This window comes from Euleptes europaea, chromosome 2 (assembly GCF_029931775.1).
Source record: "Euleptes europaea isolate rEulEur1 chromosome 2, rEulEur1.hap1, whole genome shotgun sequence".
Taxonomy (NCBI): Eukaryota; Metazoa; Chordata; class Lepidosauria; order Squamata; family Sphaerodactylidae; genus Euleptes; species Euleptes europaea.
In genome coordinates this window covers 85214401-85237900 of record NC_079313.1, presented here as the reverse complement: position 1 = coordinate 85237900, position 23500 = coordinate 85214401, and the positions used below count along the sequence as shown (strand labels likewise).

Here is a 23500-nt window from a genome sequence, read left to right as displayed (position 1 = left end):
CCTCCCACCTTCAGGGGCTCATCTCACTATGGAAAACCATCTCCCTGCTCACTTACTGGCTGTTATAATAACAAGGAATTGTTTGTTTTGTTCAAATTTGTGCAAATGATGTTTTGACAAGGAGACCAAGGCTGGGTCTGCTCCAGTTGGAGCCCCAGCGCGGATACGCCAGAAACTGGGATGGGTGATTGGGGACATGACCCAGAGGGACTGTCATTTCTGAGTCTGCTGAGGGGCTGAGTGTGGAGGTGGAAAGCGAGAGCCCTGGAGATTAGTGGACAAAGGAGGAGAGGTTTGCTGATAACTGAAATTTGAAGTTGCAGAAATGTGGTCATACCAGCTAAAAAGTCATGCTCATCAGTAGCTGGGAACTATGGGCTGAAACTCTCTCTTATATTATCTTCAGGCAGTCTGTTGCTGGCTAGGCATGTTCCTCCTGCCCTGAAGCCTTGGTGAATTGCTTGAAAACCACTCCTAGGACTGGGAGCCAGCGTGGTTTAAAGGTTAAGGGCGGTGGTTTGGAGTGGTGGACTCTAATCTGGAAAACCGGTTTGGTTCCTCCACTCTTCCACATGAAGCCAGCTGGGTAACGTTGGGCTAGTCACAGTTCTCTCCACCCCACCCACCTCACAGGGCGTCTGTTGTGATTGTGATTGTTAGCCAGTTTGATTCTTTCTCAAGTGGTAGAGAAAGTAGGCATATAAAAACCAACTCTTCTTCTTCCTCTTCTAAATGAAATGAGAGTAATAGGCCTCCTCTCCATTCATTGCTCTGGCATGCAACCCATAGAATCAAAGAATCATAGAGCTGGCAGGGGCTATACAAACCATCTAGTCCAACCCCCTGCTCCATGCTGGATCAGCCTAGAGCATCCCTGACAAATGTTTGTCCAGCTGCTGCTTGAAGACTTCCAGGGAGTTGGAACTCACCACCACCTAGGCAGCTGATTCCACTGCTGAACTACTCTTACTATAAAAGAGTTTTCCCCCTAATATCCAGCTAGTACCATTCCGCCTGTAATTTAAGCCCATTATTACGAGTACTATTCTCTTCTACCAACAGGAACAGCTCCTTACCTATGAGAGCAATTATGTCTTCCCTAAACCTCCTCTTGCTGACCTAGCGCTTAATTGGGAAGTGCCTGGAGCCCGCTATCTAAGCAGCACCCTAACAAACAAGCTGGGGGCAGGCAAGGGCTCTATAAATTTTCTGCATGCAGACCTAAGTGAAACACTCAGGTCCGCAGCCCAGATGAGGGCCTGCCTCCAGAACCCCGGGGCCTGATTGGCCCATTTGAACTCCTGGGCAGGCCGGGGGAGGAGCAGTAAGGCAGGAAAGTTCCTGCCAGAACCACTGATGCCTCAGATCTCTCCATGGCCTCCCAGCCGACTGCCATTTCAATGTGGCATGCCTGCCAGCCCTGCATGCCCCCGCATGCCCCTGAAAAGCCCGACAAGCCCCTGTGCCGGCTCCAGCCACCCACCTCTCGTGCAGGCCTGCAAAACAGGGCTCTTTAGGTGAGTCGAAGCTCATTAGGGTTGCCAGGTCCCTCTTTGCCACCGGCGGGAGGTTTTGGGGGCAGAGCCTGAGGAGGGCAGAATTTGGGGAGGGGAGGGACTTCAGCGCCATAGAGTCCAATTGCTAAAGCAGTCATTTTCTCCAGGTGAACTGATCTCTATTGGCTGGAGATCAGTTGTAATAGCAGGAGATCTCCTGCCACCACCTGGAGGTTAGCAAACATAAAACAGCAATTATACTGTATGCAACTTGATTTTATATACACTAGGAATAATATCCAAAACTCATAACAAACGAAATATAGTATCTTATAAAAAGAAAATCAACGTATTTTTACAGTCCGTGTGCACAAACATTGAGGTGCGCCGTAGAATTCCTAATCAGGGTCATTTCCTGTGTCCAAGAGGTACAGTTAGACATCTAACTGTACCTCTTGGACACAGGAAATGACCCTGATTAAGAATTCTACGGCGCACCTCAATGTTTGTGCACACGGACTGTAAAAATACGTTGATTTTCTTTTTATTAGATACTATATTTCGTTTGTTATGAGTTTTGGATATTATTCCTTGTGTATATAAAATCAAGTTGCATACAGTATAATTGCTGTTTTATGTTTGCTAATTAACTGACAGCACGCTAACTCTAGTTTGCTAAACCACCTGGGGGTTGGCAACCCTAGAGCTCATGCTTCTCTAGACTGAACATTCTCAAGTAGCCTTTCCTCATAGGGCTTGGTCTCCAGGCTCCTGATCATCCTTCATTTGTATCCATTTGCATTCTGCTGCAATAGTGGCTACTCTGGCAACTTAACCCAGTGTCACTCTGGCACAACATCTGGGGCAGATTACAGTACTGGTGCAATGTAAAAAGATGGGGTTGCCATAAGAACTAAAGAGCCTGGTCTTGTGTGATAATTTCCTTGTGCAAGATTTGACTATAAGCAGGGAAGCCTTTGGTGAAAATCATGCAAGCTTATGCCACAGTAAGTCTACATGGTTATCCAAAGGCTCCTTTTTTGCATTTGCTATAATGGCCAGAAATGACTACCCTTCTAATGTAAGCAGTAGTTCAGCTGAGCAGTGGTTGAGTCCTGGAACTGATTTAAAGATGGCCGTTGTTGACTGTAGACAAAAAAGAGGTCCAGTTACTTGCTTACCAAAGCCAACTATTCTATCCTCTCTCAACTGCAAAGGCCTGAATGCCTTTGCACTCCTCTGTGATCTGTAGAAGCCTTTTTAATATATCATTGTGTGTTCTTATTTATACCAATCTCTGTATTGCTGTGGGTGTGATAGAAGGAGGATTGCTGAGGAGGATAGGTGTAGTCTTTGTAAAACTTCCATCATTAAAGATCTCTTTAAAGATATTGGAATAAAACATCGGCTTGACTGTGCTAGTTTAGGGAAAACAAAAAGGCATAGGCTCCTTTATAGAGACAAGAGTGCTCCTGTGTATGTACAGAGCCCCAATCAGCTACTGAAAATCTGCTTTCAAGCCACAGAGCATGGTTTGCAGACCAACTCGAACTCTTGTCACTAGGTTTTTAGAAAGAAAGTGCTAACGCAAAGTCACTGAGATTTCAACAGGTGTCTTTTGGCATCATCACTCAGTAAACAGTCATCAATATTAGTAAGGGCTATGGACATATTCAGGACCTCTTGCTTTTTGCTGTTATGATTTTCTTATTTTCCTTTTCCCTTCTCTGTAGAAAAGGGTCACTTTCTTCAGCTAGAAAGTGCTGAGGGATGGGTCTCTGTAACAGTAGTTCTGTGCTAATTACTTTGATCTTTGCATAAGTAGGGATCCTTTTGTGGCAAGTGAGGCACCAATATTGTTATTTCGCATGCAAATTGAGACCCTCCATTATATCTGGAAGATCCTGACACATCTCATATCCCTTTTTTACCTGATTGGCTTCTGCAGAAGTATGCATGGAGCAGGAGCGGCTGGTAGTTTTGAACAGACCAGAGCAAGCAGATGTTGGGGGTTAAGTCTCAGCAAGCCTGAACAGTTACTCATCCGATCTTCCCTTTGGTCTCTCTTTCTTCTCTTGAAAGATAATTTTTAATTAGCCGCTTCTGCAACCCCCCAGGACTTGGCTCAATGATTAGGTTTAAAGGTTCTCACTGTTATGGTCAGGAGGTCAAACCAATCCAGGAAAGGCTACAGTAAAGTTAGCCGTGGCGGAACAGAAGTCATATCCCATCCTGGCCAACAAACACAGCCAGATCCTTTCATGGGAGATAGTAAAAACTTTGAAGTATATTTTTTCATTAGGAAAATATATACTATGGGGTTTTTTCTCATGGAGAACTTCTTGCAGGAGAGATCCATATAGAACAATAGCATAGGAGAGACAGAAATGGTGGACTATAAATAAATAAATAATGCAACATAAAAATAAATCAGCCCATCTTTCTCATAAGCACCTCAGGACACAAGGAAGATAACAACAATGTAAAAACAATTTTATAAAACAAACATTAAAAAGCAGATACACAAACACATTCAACTAATCTAAAAGCACCTTATGCCCTCCCAGCAGTCACAGCAATCTCTTTTGTCCAGGCTCAGGCTGCTCTCAAAGCCCTCCAGAATTCCTCTGTTTTTCAGTCTCACCAGAAATCCAGCAGGATAGAACCACGTAGCACCTAGGATTGGATCTGGAAACTACTTGGTGGCCAGTAAAGTGATCTCGGGATATAGGATTGCATGGTCCCACCAGCTAACCTCAGATAGCAAATGGGCTGCTGCATTTTCGTCACCTGTAGCTTCCAGGTGGTCTTCAAGGACAGCCCCAGGTGGAATGTGATGCACTAATCTAGCCTTGAGGTTACTGAAGTATGGATCAGCATGGTCAGATAATACGTCTTTAAATTGGGAGCCATCTTCCTAATAAGATGGAGCTGGAAAAAAGCATTTTTTTGCTATCCCAGGAAACCATGTTGTTAGGGATATGTGACAGGATCTCTTGACATGTCAATTGTGTATATGCATAAAGTACCGTCAAGTCACAGAAAACTTTTGACAACCCAGTAGAAATTTCAAGGCAAGAGACTAACAGAGATGGTTTGCCATTGTCTTCCTCTGCATTCTCCTACCTCCTGGTATTCCTTGGTGGTCTTCCAATGAAGTACTAGCCAGAACCGACCCTTCTTAGCTTCTGAGATCTGGCAAGATCAGGCTAGCCTGGGCCATCCAAGTCAGGGCTTGACATGCCAACTTTAACAAATAACTGTGGGGATGACAGGTGCTCCCTTCACACTGCTTCCTTTACTGAATTTGAGCCTTTTAGAATGCTTTTACCCCATTAGGGGAAAAAATGTATTCACAGCATTATCACTGTGGATCACACATGAACACACATACATGAAACTGCCTTATACTGAATCAGACCCTTGGTCCATCAAAGTCAGTATCGTCTACTCAGACTGGCAGCAGCTCTCTAGGGTCTCAGGCAGAGGTCTTTCACATCACCTACTTGCCTAGTCCCTTTAACTGGAGATGCCGGGGATTGAACCTGGGACCTTCTGCATGCCAAGCAGATGCTCTACCACTGAGCCACAGCCCCTCCTGTTGTACCGGTCCCTTTTCTAGTTCAAATGAAGCACGGGGGATAGATTGACTGGGACTGGCATTCCCTAGCCAGTGGTAGAAGGGTCAAGGGAACCTAAGGGTTAAGCTGAAAATGAAGAATTATTTAAAAGTATTATATTTATTAGGTGTACACAATAAAATGGATAAAAACACTAGGCCTGGACTACAGGCTACATTTAAAACCACCAGTATAAACTATTACAAAAATAATCAACATTGTTGATGATATGTAAAATATAAATGACCACAGTAGACCATATTCACTTCAGCCTCTTGGACCTTCATCAGTGGTCAAATTATACAAAACATTAATGTTCAAAAACACATCCAGAAATGTACTTTACAACTATTTTATCTGAAATTTGTAAATCTTATATCCTGTGTGGTTACATGTGAATTAATAACACCAATTATAGGTCTTTCATAGGGTTGCAATTTACCTGCTGAGGTGTATGTATGTGTGGGGGGAAGGATCTGAGGCATGGTCTTGGAAGATTTGGTATGAGGAACTGCAATTGGCAGTTTTGAAGACATCATGAGTTGGCTGGAAGTCAATTAGTTTGGGTTCCTTTTTGAGAATCTGATATGGGGTAGTAGGTCTGCGGACTTTGGAGGGTCAGCACTTGAATTGGAGATCACCATGGAAGACTCTGCAGAGGAAGGCAATGGCAAACCACCTTTTCTTCTCACTTGCCTTGAAAGCCCTTTGCTGGTGTCACCATTAATTGGCTGTGACTTGATGGCACTTTACCCACCCCCCTCCACACACAATATTCTCCTTAAGTCTCCAATGCCCTCTCTTATCCAAAGTAAACTAAATTCAGCAGTGAGTTCACTGTAATTTCTCTCCACTCAAAGAAGTGGGAAATGACTAACACTGCCAAGTGATACAGGCATTGAAAAATGCCTACCAATCAATCAATGGTAGTATGGGATTACAATACTGTTTGCAGCTGTGGGGACAATGAACAGTATGCTTAAGAATGCATCTCTTGCCTGTCCCACCTGTCCCACTTCATTTGATACCTAGAAAGCTCCTTGGATGGCACAGTAGTGCCCTGCAGGGGGAAGACCCCTGGGACAGCAGTGCTTCTAGCTACACAGACAATGAGCTGTCTGCTTGAATTGATCCTGGCTTCAGGATATCCCTTTGCAGCCTCCTTGGGTGTGGGTTGGCTGGGATTAAGATTTCACACAGGTCACAGGTACAGGAGGAGCTTTGCAGGGCAGGCTGAGAACTAAGGAGAATCTTCAGGAAGTGACCTCCTGACAACCCTAAATGGCAAAGGGAACAGGTGTTGAATTTTTCATATTGATGTGAACTAACCAGCCAGGTTTGTTGCCTGCAAGCTTCCACAAGTAATCAGTTGTAGAAAAATCAGGTGATGCATACCCATAAATAAACCAGGCTGAATGACAATGGTATCCAACGAAGGGAGCTTTGACTCTTGAAAGCTTATATCCCCCAAAATCTTGTTGGTCTTTAAGGTGCTGGTGGACTCAAATCAGGATGAACAAATAAGACTCACAAACAACTACAGATCTTTTGTATGGGATAAGAGCCTTAAATCTCTTCTCTTTCAGGATTTCCTGCCAATTTAAGTTGCCTTCAGTATTTCTGTCACAGCTGCAACCATGCATGAACAATTTGAGGTTAGCTACTTTCCCTAAACAATATGGTTGGAGCTGATTCACACATTCATGCTCATCACTTGATTCCAGTTTTGTTTTCTCCAGTGTTTCAATCACAGTTGCTTCCAAGCAAAAAAAAAGGGGGGGCATGAGAAAGAGACCTTGGGCTATGTCAGGATGTGCCTCTGGCGGCTTTTTTGGGCCATCCCAGGCAACCTGTGGTAGAGGAACATTGAGCTGTTTTGGCACTTCAGTTCAAAGGTGTCTCTAATGTTGCTGTTTTGTCCAACCATAGGGAGCATGTGTGTGGCACAATCAGTCAAGATCCCACGGGAACCCAAAGCAGGAGAGTTTGATAAGATCATTCGGCGCCTCCTGGAGACATCCCATGCTCGAGCCGTCATCATCTTTGCCAATGAAGATGATATCAAGTAAGAGGGTAATGGTCTGGTTTTGAGGAACTGTGTGGGAAGGAGAGAGTGAGAGAAGGGTAAGGTGATGGGAGAAAGCTAAGTTAATGGGAAGCTCCTAGGATGGCTGGCTTGTCGCTGCTTCATAGTGTGCTTGTTAATGTGAGTGTACATGTTAATGAATAAGGTGGGCAGAATGTCTGGGTCACTGTGTCTTCATTGTTCTACCTTCTCTTTCTTTCTGTTCTTAGCACTTTCACTCAGTATAGCTACACACTGGATATGGCAACTAGAAAGACCTTTTACATATTTGGCCATTTGTTGCATGTTTTCTCTGCATCAGATGCACCTGAAGTGTGCGTGAGCCATAATATCCATACTGAACCCCTTTTTCAGTCTGTACTGATCCCCTGCCCATTGGCAAGAGCAATATTAGCAACAGGGTTGGTTGTCCATTCTATCAGTTTATTACATCTTTATCCTACCTTTCCTTCAGGAAACTCAGAGTGGTATACCTGGTATTCCGCATAGCGTAGGACTGGAAAGACACCGGCCCAAGCTCATCCAGTGAGTTTCATGGCTGAGTTGGGATTTGAACTTGGGCAGAGCTGGATTTATGTGCAACCTATGTAAACAAAGGGTTAGGGCCTCAGATTATGAGGTGCCTCTAAATACATATGCACACAAAAATTACTACATTTCCATGCTAGAATAATACATATATTTGGTAATGCTATTAGGCCTCTTAAACTTGACATAGTTATGGGGCCCCAGGGTGTCTTAATCTGGCCCTCACCCTGGGTCATCCTGGTCATACTCCAGTGCTATAACCACTTTACCACACTAGCTCTGCTGCTGCATATATAGTGTCACAGTGCAGATATGCCTCTCAAATAGGGTTCTCAGGTCTCTCTTCACCACCAGCAGGAGGTTTTTGGGGTGGAACCTGAGGAGGGTGGGATTTGGAGAGGGGAGGGACTTCAATGCCATAGAGTCCAATTGCTACCTGGAGGTTGGCAACCCTACTCTCAAAAGTCTACAAACATTTAATTCCTAGTGTCCACTCCAATGCCATTATATTGTACACAGACTATAGTGGAGTGGGTGGGAGAGGAATGATGAATAAGGACTGTATCAAAAGACTGAAATTCTGGGAGCGTGGTTTTCTTCCAGAAAAAGCAAGACTGAAATTTGATGGAAAGGCCACTCTTGATTGTATCATCAAAAAGCTCTCAAGTTCCAAGCCCTTGTTTTGTTTTATAGGATCAAAAACTATACAAATTGTACCGCTGTTGTTTGAAATTTTAATAACCTGACCATTACTGAGAGAAAGATTGGGGTGGGCTTTTTAAAACGTATTTCTCCAAAAATATACTTTTCAAACTCTACTTTTTACATTTTCCACAAAGATTATAATCTTTCAATTCTTATTCGTGATCTCCTGGGATTTTCTGGCAGTGGTACAAAAAGTGTAGGTTGGGTGCTCTCCATCAGTCACAGAAAAGCAAAGCCTGGTCCATTCCCACAAAATAAGTGGTGCCGTAATGCAGCACCAAAAAAAAAAAAGAAAAGAAAAAAAAGGAGAAAACACAATGCTTCTGTTTGTATTTGTTTTTGAGCCTAGTAATTTACACTGAGTTATACCTGATTTTGCAAGTGTCTAATTTATTAATCAGCAAACATTATGCAAATGTGAGTAAACTGACATTTTCAATCAGTTTACATCAAATATGCAAACAATCTAAGTTTCTGGGAAACTGGCTAATAGAAATGTCTGCAACCCAGACATTTACTCTCATTTCCTTCCAGCAAAATCAGGGATTTGCCTTCCAGTGTAAATGACAAGCACCATTAAACAGGGGCTTGTAAACATTTACCTAGCAGAAAATGGTTTGTAAACTGCAGAACTGCACCCTGTTGGCAGCAGTTGCACACATCTGGAATCTCTGTGTTTTTCATGCAGTGATAGGCTGATGTTTGCTGCTGAGACAGATGCATTTCTTAGGCCTTTTCCATGTGATCCTTTTTATGAGTCAAAAATATTGTGAGTAGGGCTGTTGAATTAAAAAAAATTCGGTATAGTTCGGATTCGGCTGAATTCGGCCCGTTTAGATTCGGGATATGCCGAAGTCCGAACTCCCCCGCTTCGGGTCCGTGCAATTCGGCAGGAATTCAAAGTTCGGGGGAAAAAAATCTGCCGAATAAAGCCATTAAAAACACAACCGTGCCTTTCCGCGGCTCTGGGGGGGGCATTTTTGGGGGTAGAGGTCCCAAACTTTCAGAGGAGCTTCAAAGGACCCTTCTTGCCAGACCCCCCAAGTTTTGTAAAGATTGGGTCGGGGGGGGGCTGAGATATGGCCCCCGAAAGGGGTCCCCCCACCCTTAATGTGCATCTCTGAGCAGAGCTTGCCGCTGATGAGAGCAAGGGCGGGGCAGCTGCTAAGAACTTTGCAAAGCAACACAACTGCAAAGCAACACCTTTGCAAACATGCAAAGGGCGGGGCAGGTGTGAAGAATTTTGCAAAACAATACAACTGCAAAACAACACAAGCACGCAATGCAACACCTTTGCAACAGTGCAAAGCAACATCTGACACCTGGAAGTTTGCAAACCATGGAAAGGGACAGAGGCAGCTAGCTATGCATAATGAGCAGGAGGGGGTGGAATTTCTCCTTTTGCATTGGACTTGGGACCAGACAGATGCATTCTTTAAGTCACCATTTGAAAACCAGTTTTGAGCAAGCATCAAAATAACCTAACTGATCTTATGAATGAGGGAAAACCTGAAGACATAAAAATGAAGCCCCCCCCTCAAACCAGGGAGAGAGAGACTGGAGGGGGAACACACACCCCAGGCAGAACCGGCAAAAGCCCCCTTTGGCTTCCCCACCACCACAGAAACTGCTCCCTCCCCACACACACACAGACTCTGCTTTCCCCCACACACACACAGAGAGAAAAGAAAAATTACAGATTAAAGCCCCCAAAGGGGTCTTACTGTGGCTGTCTTCTGTTCCATCAGGAGGGGCTGGGAGGCTGGGTAATCCAATATGATTCCATTTGTATCCAATATGAGATCCATATGTATGCATCTCTCGAGGGTGATCCATTCATCCCAATAGGGAAAAGGGGAAAGCCCATATCTCGGGGGGCCCTGACCCAATGTTTACAAAACGGGTGGTCTCTTAAGAAGCCTTGTCTGAAGCTTTGCTGAAAGTTTGGGGTTGGCACACCCAAAAATGCGCCCCCTGCAGCCACGGAAAGAGAAAAGGGGGGAGCCGATATTTCTGCCCCCACTGAACCCATCGTTACAAAATTTGGGTGGTCTCTTAAGAAGGATTGTCTGAAGCTATGATAAAAGTTTGGGGGCTGCACCCCCCAAAAAGCACCCCCTGCAGCCACAGAAATGGAAAAGGGGGGAGAGGAAAAAGGGGTGGAGCCCATATCTCGGGACCCCCTGACCCAATGTTTACAAAACTTGGTTGGTCTCTTAAGAAGGCTTGTCTGAATATCCCCTGAAAGTTTGGGGTCTGTACCCCAAAAAATGCGCCCCCTGCAGCCACGGAAAGGAGCGAATGTGCACAAGCACCCCCGCACACACACACGAGGATTTCCCTCTCTCTCTCTTTCCCCGGCGGGGCCGCACATCAGCTGATTCCTCCAGTACTCAATCCTGACTGATTGGCTAGAAGAAGACCCAACTTGGCCACTGATTGGCCGGGGGAGGAGAATGCTGCTTACTGAAGGTTATGCTGCTTACTGACGGCCCCGAATTGGCCGGATTTATTCGTGAACTCCTGAACTCGCTGAATTCGGCTCCCTGGTTGCCCGCCATTTTTGAGTTTGGTTCATCCTGAACTAAAAACCACCGAATCAAGGGAAATTCAGCTGATTTTCAGTTCGGGCCGAACCGAATCAACAGCTCTAATTGTGAGTCTTTAAGGAGTGGAGGAATATAGCACACAATGCAGATAATTATAGCTTTAATGGTGTTTCAGCTTGCACATTCTTTCTTCTCATGTTGACTTCATGAATAGTGTTCAGGACTTCCTCGGGAACACTGTGTAGCTATGGCCAGACAGTACCAGAGAAGGTAGAAGTCCACAGTGCTCATATTCTTTAAGTAAGCCTCTTACACAGTACATGGAGGCCGGTCCTCTTGTTTGTTCTTCTCTTTACAATTAGACTGGACCTGTAGTGCCAAGTTGTGCACTTGGGGTTCTGGGAGTTTCAGGAGAAGATTTGGCAGGGAGCATGGGCAGACAGTGAGATGTGCTGCCTGCGCACACATTTTAAAGACCACATAGTCCTTCCCCCTCCCTTGAAGCACAGGATCATTGTGCATGTGAAAACAGTATGAGGCTGCTTTGGGAAAAACAAGTGGGTTGAGGGCCCTTCATATGAGAGGTCCTTTAGAATTAACTCACAGAAAAAGAATCCAGCATCCCTGGATCAATTACAGCCAACTTGGTCTTCACACACAATCCTTTCTTCATCACTTGGTGCTCTAAACTATCCCAAGGTATCCCCCATCCTATGGTTAGGGTTGCCAGCTCCAGATTGGGAAATACCTGGAGATTTCTGGGGTGGAGCCTGAGGAAGGCGGGGTTAGGGGAGGGACTTCAAAACCATGGAGTCCAATTGCCAAAGCAGCCATTTTTCTCCAGATGAACTGATCTCTATCGGCTGGAGATCAGTTGTAACAGCGGGAGATCTCCAGCTAGTACTTGGAGGTTGGCTACCCTAGCTATGTTACTAGTTATAATTGTATTATTTTCCTTTTGGTTTCCAGTTTGAGACCCTCTAAGACAAGGGAGGACAAATCCCCTGGAAGTATAAAACAGTGTAAGAGTTAATAAAGCCATTTCGTGTTGGCTGGAACTATGATCTCTTACCTTCAGTGGTGATGGGCTAATTAATACCATCTGGAAATCTTCTAGGAGAACGAGAAAGGCTTGGAGTGATGATGGATGAAGCCTGTGTCCTTCAGAACACAGGTCATTCAACTGCCTGACATCACCCAAGCCACCCATCTCAAGACTAGCAGTACCACTTCCTCCTCATCTTCTTCTGGGCTAAGCTAAGCCAGCTCCTTAAACAAATCCCTACACAGAGACATTAACCCACTGGGCAAATAGGCAGTTCAATCTGTGTAGTGGCTGGAAAAGTACATACAGTACACCTCCAATATCTCAGTATACACAATGAATCTCCATGCAGCTAATTGCATGAAACAACTTTAAGTGTTTTCTAAGCCCCAGAATTTGTTCCTTCCTTTTTTTTCATCAAGAGGTTTCAATGTTATCACAGATTTCATGGTATCTTGAAACAGTATCTTGTTTTTTTCCCCCTTAGAGCTCCTGTTAGCTGGCAATCTCTGTTTTCATTTCAAAAAGCTCACATATAGGGAGAAGAACCTCTGGATAATCCAGGTGACCCCTAAAGGCCCTATAAGCTAAAAGGCCAATGAGTTCATGCCAGTGTGCCAGTGCGGGGGTTGGCATCAACAAGGACCCAAAATTTTGCTCAAAAGAGAAACTTCTAAACCGAATGTACCTGGTAATCAGGGGCTGACTGGCCACTGTAGCCAGCAGGGAATTTTCCAGTGGGATGATAGCCTGCTCCCCCCTTGGGCCAGTCCAATTCAGGTAGAAGAGCTGTGGCCAGCCTGGGGAATTCTGCTCCCAGCCAGTGCAAGTCTTGCCCCACCTGAGGAAATCCCCTCCTGGCCTGGAAGGGTGCTCCTGGCCGATGCAAACCTGGCCTGGGGAAGGCTGCTCCCGGTCCAGGCAAACCAGGTGCAGAGCTGCAGGGCTGGCTGTCTCCTTCTCCCTCTCTCTTTTCCTTCCTACTTTGTGGGGGTGGGACCTGGTGGGCAGGGGGCGGTGCCCATTTTTCAAGGCCAGTTGTTCTTCCTAAGCCAACCTGGCTGGTAAGGCTTACATGAACTACAGTACTATTGTGGTTTTTCCTTCCTCTTTGTTCAATAGGGTTGCCAGCTCCAGGGTGGAACATACTTGGTTATTTTGGGGGGCAGAGCATAGGGAGGATGTGATTTGGGGAGGGGAGGGACTCTGATGCCATAGAGTCCAATTGCCAAAGCGGCCATTTTCTCCAGGTGAACTGTTCTTTATTGGCTGGAGATCAATTGTAATAGCTGGACATCTCCAGCTACTACCTGGAGGTTGGCAACCCTATTGTTCAGTGATTCTGTGACCTAGTAGGTGGAGCAATGGCCTCACATTGGACCTTTGGGGGCCCGGCTCTGCTATTGACCTGTTGGGTACCTGCAAGCAATTTCCTCTTGCTGTCTTGCTTCCATTCTCCCTCCCACTCACACACTTGAAGTTCCTCGGACCAAAGAGTAGCTTTTATGAGTTGTCACAACAACACAATGGCTATTAAAGATGCTGCTGTAATAAAAAATAATAATTGATGCTGTAGTAATAAGAGGTAAAGTGGAATTGGAATTGGGCTCATTGCTCAGTAGTGGCCTCTTTCTGTATCAAGATCATGATCACGTTTGCTCTTTCCCGTTGTCTGATTCCGTTATTTCCCTCCCCCTTTTATTCTCCATGGCTTTCCAAAAACACTTGCCTTTCTCTAAGGACACCGTGGTTGCCTGTCATTCAGTCTTTCTGCCACTACACCCTTAATCACTTTTTAATCAACCTTGCTATTGACAAAGTCTCCATTGATCACCCCTGTTTTCTTGTTAAGGGCTTAAAAAAATAAACCTCACATGAGAACACATGGCAGCTCAGTGGCTTTATACTCCTGAATGATTTCAGCCCTTTCTCCTTCTTATGACTGGCCCTGCATGCCTGGTGGTATTCCTTTGCCTAAGGCCTGTCCGCGATCCCCTTCTGCCTCTTCCCTCTCTCATTAGGTAACACAGCCCATGCTTGGAGTTGTTTTGCTTCTCTGAAGGAAGAGAAACACCAGGGAAAGGGCCGTGGTTTCACAGCCTTTGCTTTTTGGGAAGCTCCAGCATAGTGGCTCGCCATGCCTCTTTCATGTTCTCCTGTCCCACAGTTTGATTTCAGGCTGATCGAATCCACTTGGCACAAAGCTCCCAAAATCAAAGGAGTTGTTTATTACACATACATCTGGCCCTCCCTCTTAGATGCTCACGGACTTATTTGGATTTCCCCAACAACCTACTGTGGCTGACCAATGGTGATGATTAGCTCAAGATCACTGAGTTAGCTTCATGGCCGAATGGGGATTTGAACCCAGCTCTCCCCACTCTCAGTCTGGGAGGGTTTGATGTCTTTCTGGGATGGGAATTCCTTTCAGTTTGCCTTCATCTCCGCTCTCAGTAAAGCGTCTGAAGTATGTCATTGCCACATTATGAGCGCATCACTACGACAGGAGAGTTCACTGGAGACCATTGATGCAAGAAGGCCCATAGTGTGTTGTAGTCTGAAGGACATAAAGCACTTTACTGAGTCACAAAGGAGCCAGACAACCTCTCAATCCATTTGTCAAAGCACTTAACAGCTGTCTTTCTTGGACGGGGACAGAATTTTGTCGCCAAAGGGAACAATAAAAAAATTCTTAGGACCCTCTTAACTTTTCTCAGATTTGTCCCTTTGTCCCTTGGTGGGTCAAATGTAGAAAAGATCTTGATCATTGTTTCCCTTTAATGAAGAAAATATCTTGATTGTTGTTTCCCTTTAATGAGGCTACCTTCACTGAAGCTGATTTCATGAAATAAAATAGGATGGTCCAAGGCCTATAGGAAAATAGACTGCAAGAGTGAACATTTATAAAGAATGCTAAGCAGGCGAAGCAATTTCCAGCCACTACTTCATTAATCCCTATAGCCTTTTTCTTATGCTTCGGATATTTTAACTTTATAGATGGAGAAATTGGAGGCAGAGAATAGATATTTAGCTAAGTTCTGGAATAAATAAAAATTGTTGTTGCAATTTCCAGGTCAGTTCGATGGATTTCCTGGAGAACTGAATAGGGGATTTTCTAGAATCTGGTGGTAGTTTCATCTGAGCATACAAACAGGCATTTTTTTGGCTTGGTACAAGAGGGCTCTATAATACATGTGTGAGCACATAGACTTTATGAGCCAGTATTCTCCATCCGTTTGCAACTATTCTGCCCAAAATGGGAACTTCACATCTGGAAAGTTTCTGTGATGTATTCCTGACATCCTGCAAGATCTAGTTGGAAAATCTGGTTCCGACAAAGTAATTTTGCAGTGGGTCTAGCTGCTATATCATTATCAAGGCCACTCACAAAATATATGGTCATTAATATTTTAAATAAGAAATGTATCCTTTATACACGATTATGCATAGTGGAGACTTGGCCATTACTAGACAAGTCAGAAACCAGCATGCCTATGAGCAATAATGATTCGAGTCTTGCCAGCAACTTCACAAAAAGTAATAGGCTCAGTAGCAGGGTGATGTGGAACTGAAAAGGCAATTTCATTAGCCTTGCACTGGAGAGCATTCTGTCAACATTATGTACCCAGTCCTGTCTGACGGACACCCATTACACTTATTTCATGCTCATCCATTTGCACTGTGAATATGGAGTGTGGAATCATTGCACATCTAACTTATGAGAAATGACTGGTATAGTTGTGCCTTGAATGTGCTGTATTCCTAAGTGCTGATCCCAAGTGTGTTTTGGAAATGGGTTAGGGCCAGCCAATGTAAAACACATAGCACAACTGGTGTTTCAGTCTTCATCTTTCTCCATCTACCTGAAGGCAGGGCCAAAGTGGCAAATATCTGTGGAGCAGGGGAAAGGGGTAGCTGAATGAGCAGCTTTCTGATGTGATGTCCAACCAAGCTAGCTTGCAGTAAATGTATGTACTATGTGTATTGCTGCTTTTATTTCCATTTGGTTCTGTTGCTTCCCTTAAGCTGAACATGATGATTCCATAGATGGGCTCTTTGATCTCTCTACAGGAATGTGCTGATGGCTGCCAAGAAGGCCAATCAGACCGGGCACTTCATCTGGATGGGCTCTGACAGCTGGGGCTCCAAAATTGCCCCAGTGAGAGAAGTGGAAGAGGTGGCTGAGGGATCTGTGACCATCTTGCCCAAGAGGGCGTCTGTTAGAGGTATGTCTAGCACCTTGCTGCTGTTTGGGGTTTTGGGGAGTGTTGAGATTTTAAAACACATGATATTTTGAGACAGAGCTAATACAATGTTACGCAGTCATTCCCCCCACCCTTGTTATAGGCTACATTCAGTTAATGTTGATATTTTGGTATTGTTGTGCTGTAGCAATCATTTACCTTCTGGATTATCCAGTTGTGAATGATTTATGTACTGCAAAACTGTACCGCACATTTCTGTACTGCAATGTGTGGATGTGGCCACAGACTCTGGTTGAATAGGCTCTGCCTGTTTTTTTGAAGTATTACAGAACCCTGCGATTCCTGTTTGATCAAAAATGATAGGGGAATGAATGTGCACACAATGGGCAACACTAAAACAAATTCTGCCTCCAGCAATAGTGTTCCTTCATGTGTCTCCTCATGCTGAGAATGAAGTTGTACTGAATTTGAACTACCTATTGTATATCAATCAAATAGCTGCTTACCTAGACAACCTCACAATGGTTTCTTCCCCATCTATCACCTTTTCATGAAAACAGTGGCCAGAGAACTTTTTTAAAGAGATGTCTGTAGATCTTCTAAGTTGTGATCCCTATGGAGAAGCATGATGTGGAGCAAGTTTCTGATACACTGGACCACATGGTGCCTCCTCTTTTTGCTAGCAACCCCCACCCCAACACACACACACTGTTTAGAAAATTATTCCGTAACAGCCCAGTAATTATTATGATACTTTGCTGAGAGTGACAGATCACAGCCGAAGTGGATGAAAGGTTAGCAAATGAAGGCAATATCAGGGCTATTGCTTTGAATTGGAGGTGACGGTGTCAGAGATATTCAGTAAAATGTATCATTTTTTTGTTGTGGGCGGATAGCTCGAGTGCATTAGCAGAGGACGTCTCTGTGGGGATGATAAACACATAATTAACCATTCCTCTTCCCTCCTGTAGGAAGTTTGAGGTGTCACTTGTCGACATGCCCAGTTGCTGTGGCCAATCTCACATGACAGCTTGCTAAGAGAGGGGCTCATTTGGCTTCCCACTCTTCCCTTGCTTGGTGGTATGTCCCAGACACTCTTCATGTCCTCAGGGGAAATCATTGCCCATGTATTCTATCAGCCACAGTGACAAAAGCCAGATTCTTGGCAAAGAACTGAACATACAGGGTATAGATATCTTGCCTCTAGGAGCCCTTTTTGGATTTTTTTTCAAAGTTTCTATTTGTCCTTTGACATCCCACTATCAATCTTCTTGCTTTCCCCAGGCATTATCATTTCCTCCTCCTCAGATTTGGGGGCTGTTTTCCCCCTTATATTTTTAATTGTAAAACATTTACACACTGCTCTTCCATAAGCTCAGAGCAGCTATCAGCAATTGTTCAAAACCAGCTTTAAAAACAAAATCCCTGTTCTTTGGGTTGGATTAATTAAAAGAACAATGTTGAATATTTGGACAAGTAACTTTGCTCAGGATGCAGTCATGTGCTTAGAAACCATACTCTCTCCTGGTCTGCCTGAGAAAGGCATGGCTTACTGCTGATCTTGCAGCTTGTTATAGCAAATCACAAGAATGCCCCAAAGCATTTAAAGGGGGAAGGAGAGGAATGCAGTTTGTGGTTTATCATTGAGCTCTTGATCTGTGTTTTCAATGGGAACCTATGCTCTTTACATTTACTGAATATCTAGTAAGCACAATGCCCTGTTTCTATTGTATGTGGAACTCACTGAGACTGTTTAGATGTGAATTCTCTGACTAGCTGAGCCTTAGGTCTTGCTTTGTTTCATATTCAATCTGGTGAGTGTTCAAAAACAGCTCCCCCCCTTTTTTTGTACTTTTAGTAGTCCTCTGTTTCAGCGCTGTTTTTCTCAGCAACATGTCCCTCACTATCCTCGCCCTCACCAATCTTGGCTTTATTTGCCCAGACTACCACTGAAGCTCATTAGTTGGCAAACCATGATTTTATGGATGACATCTGATATAATGATATAACATTTTCAATAAAAGTTCATGTCTTAAAAATATTAGATCAGATTAAATGGTAGTATGGACAACTGAGGCTAGGAACAGTTAGGGGAAATGGCACCTAGAAGGAGAATGAAATGGTTTGAAATAGCATCTAAACAATGTAGATGTTTGACTAGTCAGAGCATTCTTTCAATAATTTGCTCAGCCACATAGGATATATGTTTGTTTCAAGATAACTAAAGAACTTCAAGGATATTCTGTGCAGACCGATTACTAGTTCCACTGCTGATTCAGTGCGGCCCTCTATGCTCACCATCCCATATTTGACAATGAAGATAATTGAATGAACATTTTTTTAGGAGTTTGCACTGAATGGGCTGTGCATGCTCCCATAGTTCCTGGGCTGGCTTTGCAGAAAGATTAGGCACCTATCTTAATACCTGGTTAAACTTTCTTAACTGCATCCTGATGCACTTTAGCAAATGTACCCCCATCATTGCTGTGTATCAGTTTGTTCTTTTTGCTTGTAAATTCTTTTCTAGGGCTTAAAACATTATTTTCTTTGCCCTGAGAAGCTTTTTCATTCTGCTTTTTAACATACTCTTAATTGTAAAAGCAAGAAAATTGGGTGCTGAAAAAGGGTTGGTATATCTTTTATATAAACACACACAGTTTCCCCCCAAAGTTTCTTCAAAGGTCAGCTCCTTCTCCCAAATGGTGTTCAAATATCACCTAGATATCTTCATTGATTCTGGATCTGTCAGTTAGCACACTCCAGTGGGAAATTCTCCTGTGCATGCCTCATTGAAACAAATGGGAGCAGCCGGAGAGGTCTGAAGTGCAGCTTCACTGGCATTTTTTCCAATTTGAATTGTCTATGCTTTGTCTGTATTGCATTCTAGCCCATCATGTTATCCCCTGGCCATAGTTCCTTCCTTTGTCCTTCCTGGCCTTGCCTAATCTAAATATCTGTCTTCAGAATTACCTTCTACTCTGGACCTCTGAGGGACAGGTATATCACTTAGTGTCATTTAAAACATCCCAAAATTCTCTTGTTACCCACAGAGACATGTATTTCAGGCCTTGCTCTTTTCTTCTTGTGTCCACCAGTTTGTAGTCATCACTTGTTCACCAACCAGTTCCATCTAAAGCCCCTATGAAGAACTTCAACAAAAGCCTATTGAAAATGTACAAGCTTTCTCCACAGTGCTGCCTTTGCAGTGTCTGTATAGCAGAAAACATACTCCCTGCCTGTGGAGAAAATTGGTTTATCTGAGCACTCTTACTTACGTGAGCATGAAAGGTTGCCTGCCCATCCGTCTTTTAGTGAAAGGCTTAGACACTCTTGAACTGATCTGCATTAGCAAGGAATACTGAAATAGAGGAGGGTCATTTTCACCTTGGTTGATCACAAGATTCAGTATGCAGATTGTAAGGACTTCAAAGTGCTCCCCTCAGTACCCTGGCCAAAAACAGACAACCATTGTGATAATATCAGAGAAGGTAAGCAAATGGTAACAGGGGTGTGGGAAGAATGAACTCCTGGGGATGTGCAGAGTTTTTTCTAGCTGGCTTCCTACTGTGTACTGGCAGCCTATCTCCTGACTCAACCAACTGGCCAAAATCTATTAAAATAATAGAAATTGCTACCCCCCCCCCCCAATTCACTAGACACTAAAGGCAATTATTAATCCTTTCCCAAAAAGAGCCAATGAGTCAAGGGAGCAATAATGGTACCATGAGCCAAGGTAAGACCTAGATAGGCAGTAGGATATTATGAAACCTTATAAGGATAGATTCATACTTTAAAAGGGATCTCATTTATTATAAAAGGAAAACCAGAATTTACATATTTACAAGTAAAATGCAGAAAATGTCTAAAAATGGCAAACAGTATAAAAATAGAAAATGGAAGCTCAAAAATATTCTCTTTGACACTCCAGATAGGATGTTACCTAGGCAAGATTTCTGGAAACCTTCTTTTTGTTAAAAATCCATTCTCTAGGTTATTTACCAAACAGTACTGATTGTCTCTGAGCAAACAACAATAAGAAGCAGGAAGTCAAAGTATCTTGTCTGAACTAGTCCTAAGTACACAGCTTTTAACATTTGAAAAGCTCAGAAAAATGCTACAAAAATAAGACCCCCTCCACAAATAAACAAAAGATCCAATGCTGTACTTTCTTAGGAACTGAAAACTACCATCAGGATTGTTCAAAAAGCTGATCCTTTTATTTGCTTGCTTACTTCATTTATAGTGCACTTTTCTAATAAGAAAAAGGGTTAAAAGCTGACAATCAAATCAGATCAGCTTTTTAAAAATAATGTAAATGAAGGTAACTTTGGATCAAGCGCCTGAGAACCACTAGAGTTCAATTCATCCTATATCCTACTTCAACCAAACAAGGATACAGTCTACTATATATTCCCCTATGGGGTGATTTGGCCAACACAGAAATGGAAACTTTTCCTGTTGGTTGGCAGACACATGATATGGCAACCCTTCTGAAGCTAAGCAGGTTTGGGTCTGGACAGCACCTGAAGACCTACACTGAGCGGTTGGTTGGATTTGATAACCTCCAGGGCCCCTTCCAATTCTACCAGTCTACAATAAAGGAATTCCACATGCAGGTTTCTGACATGGGAGAAAGGAGGAGGTTTTGGTCTGTGGACCAAATGCTTACCAAAATCCAGTTAATAAAAGGTGAGCTTCATCATAGAGGGGCTATGGCAAATCTGCATAGCCGTGATCACTTTGATAGCAGAACAGATGATTCATCAGGAGGCAAGGAAAGTGTAAGAGCTGGTGACTGAAAGAATATAGTGGAGGTTTGATCATTCTCGTGAGCCACCATATTGATAAGCCTTAGCTACTTATTCATAATGGTATGACTTCTTTCTATTTTACCAGATTTCATCCATATACCTGTACTGACAGATTTAGCTCACAATCATAGTTTCATTAGCAGAGGTATCATCCATTAGAAGGGAAATAGTTATCAAGTCCCCCAAGCCCAGTGAAGGATCCATTCAATTAATAAGTCTATGTCAGACAGAACCCTAGAGGGAGCCATACAAACTCACCCTCCTTCCTGTCTGCTCCTTACCCACTTCTGATATCCACTTATACCAAGGAAATTAGATTTGTATTCTACGTGACTGAAATCTGTATAGATAATTAAGTCTTTGATATCATGGCAATTGTAATGGAGCAACATGTCTTAAGTCACAGGCTACTGGTGACCATATTCATTTGTCTTCCCTTACAAAGAGATGTTTTGGGACTGCCTGTTGTTTTTTGCTTGTCTGTCAAGCAGCTGATTTCAGTTGCTAAAACCCGTAGTGCACCTGGGCACAGCAAGTTTGGCTTTGTTTCAGGCCTTAGAGGGAAGCTGTCTGATGGGCACATGAACATGTACTAAACCAACTATTCCAAGTAACTAACCCTAAACATCTTGCCTATTTTTTCCAGTTTTTGGCAGTGTTAGATAGCAATAATATTTTTGTGGCAATGTTGTCATGTGTTTGATAATGTCAGTTGTTTCTCCCCCAATTTCTTTGTTAGTTAACCTTGGGAATGCCATGGAAATACAGAAGGTTCTGGCCCATGTTTTGCCTGTACACTGGTGTTACAGCAGTACTTTTTGAGATGTAGAATGGGTGGAATGAACTTGAGAAAGGGGTGCCTAGGCTCCTTGACCTACCCAGGGCTGGATCCTAGACCCCTTATCAATTTTATGGCAAATGGTGTCACTAAAAAATCTTTGGTTTTGAGAGCCCATTAAGATTGGGCTCCTTAATTTCTTCAAAGCTGTAAGATACTTCACGAAAGGAAAAGCTCATGGTATTAAAGAGTCTTTCATGCACTATCTTCTTTTTGTTTTCTAGTCTTCTTTTGCATTTATGGAAATATACATATGATGGGTAATGCCCTGGTTGAGGAGAGAGTATGTCTTGAAGCTTTGAACCACAAACTCTGTTCCCATACAGAGGTATTTTTTCCCTTTCACATTCAGAGTCTGACTCATTGGTTGATGCATTTTGGAATAAGAAGTGCTCTTTTCCTCTCCCCCTCACTGTGATTTGTGTTGAGCCTAGAGGGGTTGGCCTTCTGCTGGAGAGTGTGACTCAGTGCCACTTCTGGAGCCACCTAAGCATATGCTTTACCCAAAGGCATCTTTCAGTTCTGGCTATCTGTTTATGGCACATTAAAATCTGAGTGATGTAAACTAATCTGGTAGAGCTATATGCTATTAGGAATCTTGCTCCAGTGCAGGGCATTCAATTAGATAGTCCACAGTTCTGTATCTACATAAAGAAAGGCAAGAAATATCACTCTACATAGTGACCAATATTTATAATATAATTCCTAGAGAATAGCATGAAGGCCTGTGGCTAATGTGAACCAGGTCTGGTCCTGATTAATGTCTGATGGTAGATCCCTGAGATATAAATGTCACCAGCTTTGAGCTCTTTGAAGGAAGAGGTGGGTACACATGTAATAATAAAATAAGCACTTTTTAGAGCCATATTGCTAAATTAGTATGTTGTTGAGGTACTTACTTGGGAAGTGAGGCAATTAAAATATGGTCAGATTTTTTTCCATCTAATACTTTTGTAAACAAACAAACAAAACAAAACCCAGAGCATCGTAGATTACTATACCATTTTTGGTTAGTTGGGTAACATTAAAAGCCCAGCTTGAGTAGAGGATCTGGCTCAGAATGGTCCCTTTATCTTCTTTTGAAATATTGACAGATATTCTACTTTGGATAAAATCTGTGTTGCAAATTAACTGAACTAGCCATTTAATATGTGACTTATCCTTGAGAGATTCCACAGGCCCTCATTGTTCACCACTGTCAGTAGATCAGGCATATGATAGTAGTTCTGTTTTCACTGATCCTGTTTATCTGCATGGTTTTTCAGAGGCAAAAAAAGTGCCTTCTATCTTTGCAGACAGCCAAAGTGGTAGGTTTCCTTTTCATAGATATCAACTTGTATATGTTTTGACTCCCAGCCTTCATGATTCCATCATTCTTTTCTCTCTCTCTCTCTCTCTCTCTGTGTCAGGTTTTGATCGCTATTTTTCCAGCAGGACACTGGATAATAACCGCCGGAATATTTGGTTTGCTGAATTCTGGGAGGATAACTTCCACTGCAAGCTGAGTCGCCATGCTTTGAAGAAAGGAAGCACCATCAAGAAGTGTACAAGTAAGAGGCTGTAATGAGGTGGGATGGACATAGGGAGGGTGAAAGAATCTCTCAGAATATTGCATCA

The 23500-nt window shown here is 43.3% G+C and overlaps 1 protein-coding gene across 2 annotated transcripts in view; it reads left to right on the top strand.

Annotated features, from left to right (window-relative positions):
* The window catches only part of GRM4 (glutamate metabotropic receptor 4), a 310121-nt gene that overhangs the window by 187623 nt on the left and 98998 nt on the right, over positions 1-23500 (top strand). For both annotated transcript variants that reach the window (XM_056844265.1, XM_056844266.1), the window contains exons 3-5: positions 7046-7181; positions 16101-16255; positions 23293-23433. In XM_056844265.1, the coding sequence (XP_056700243.1) occupies positions 7046-7181; positions 16101-16255; positions 23293-23433 (432 nt within the window). The remainder of the gene's footprint in view (positions 1-7045; positions 7182-16100; positions 16256-23292; positions 23434-23500) is intronic.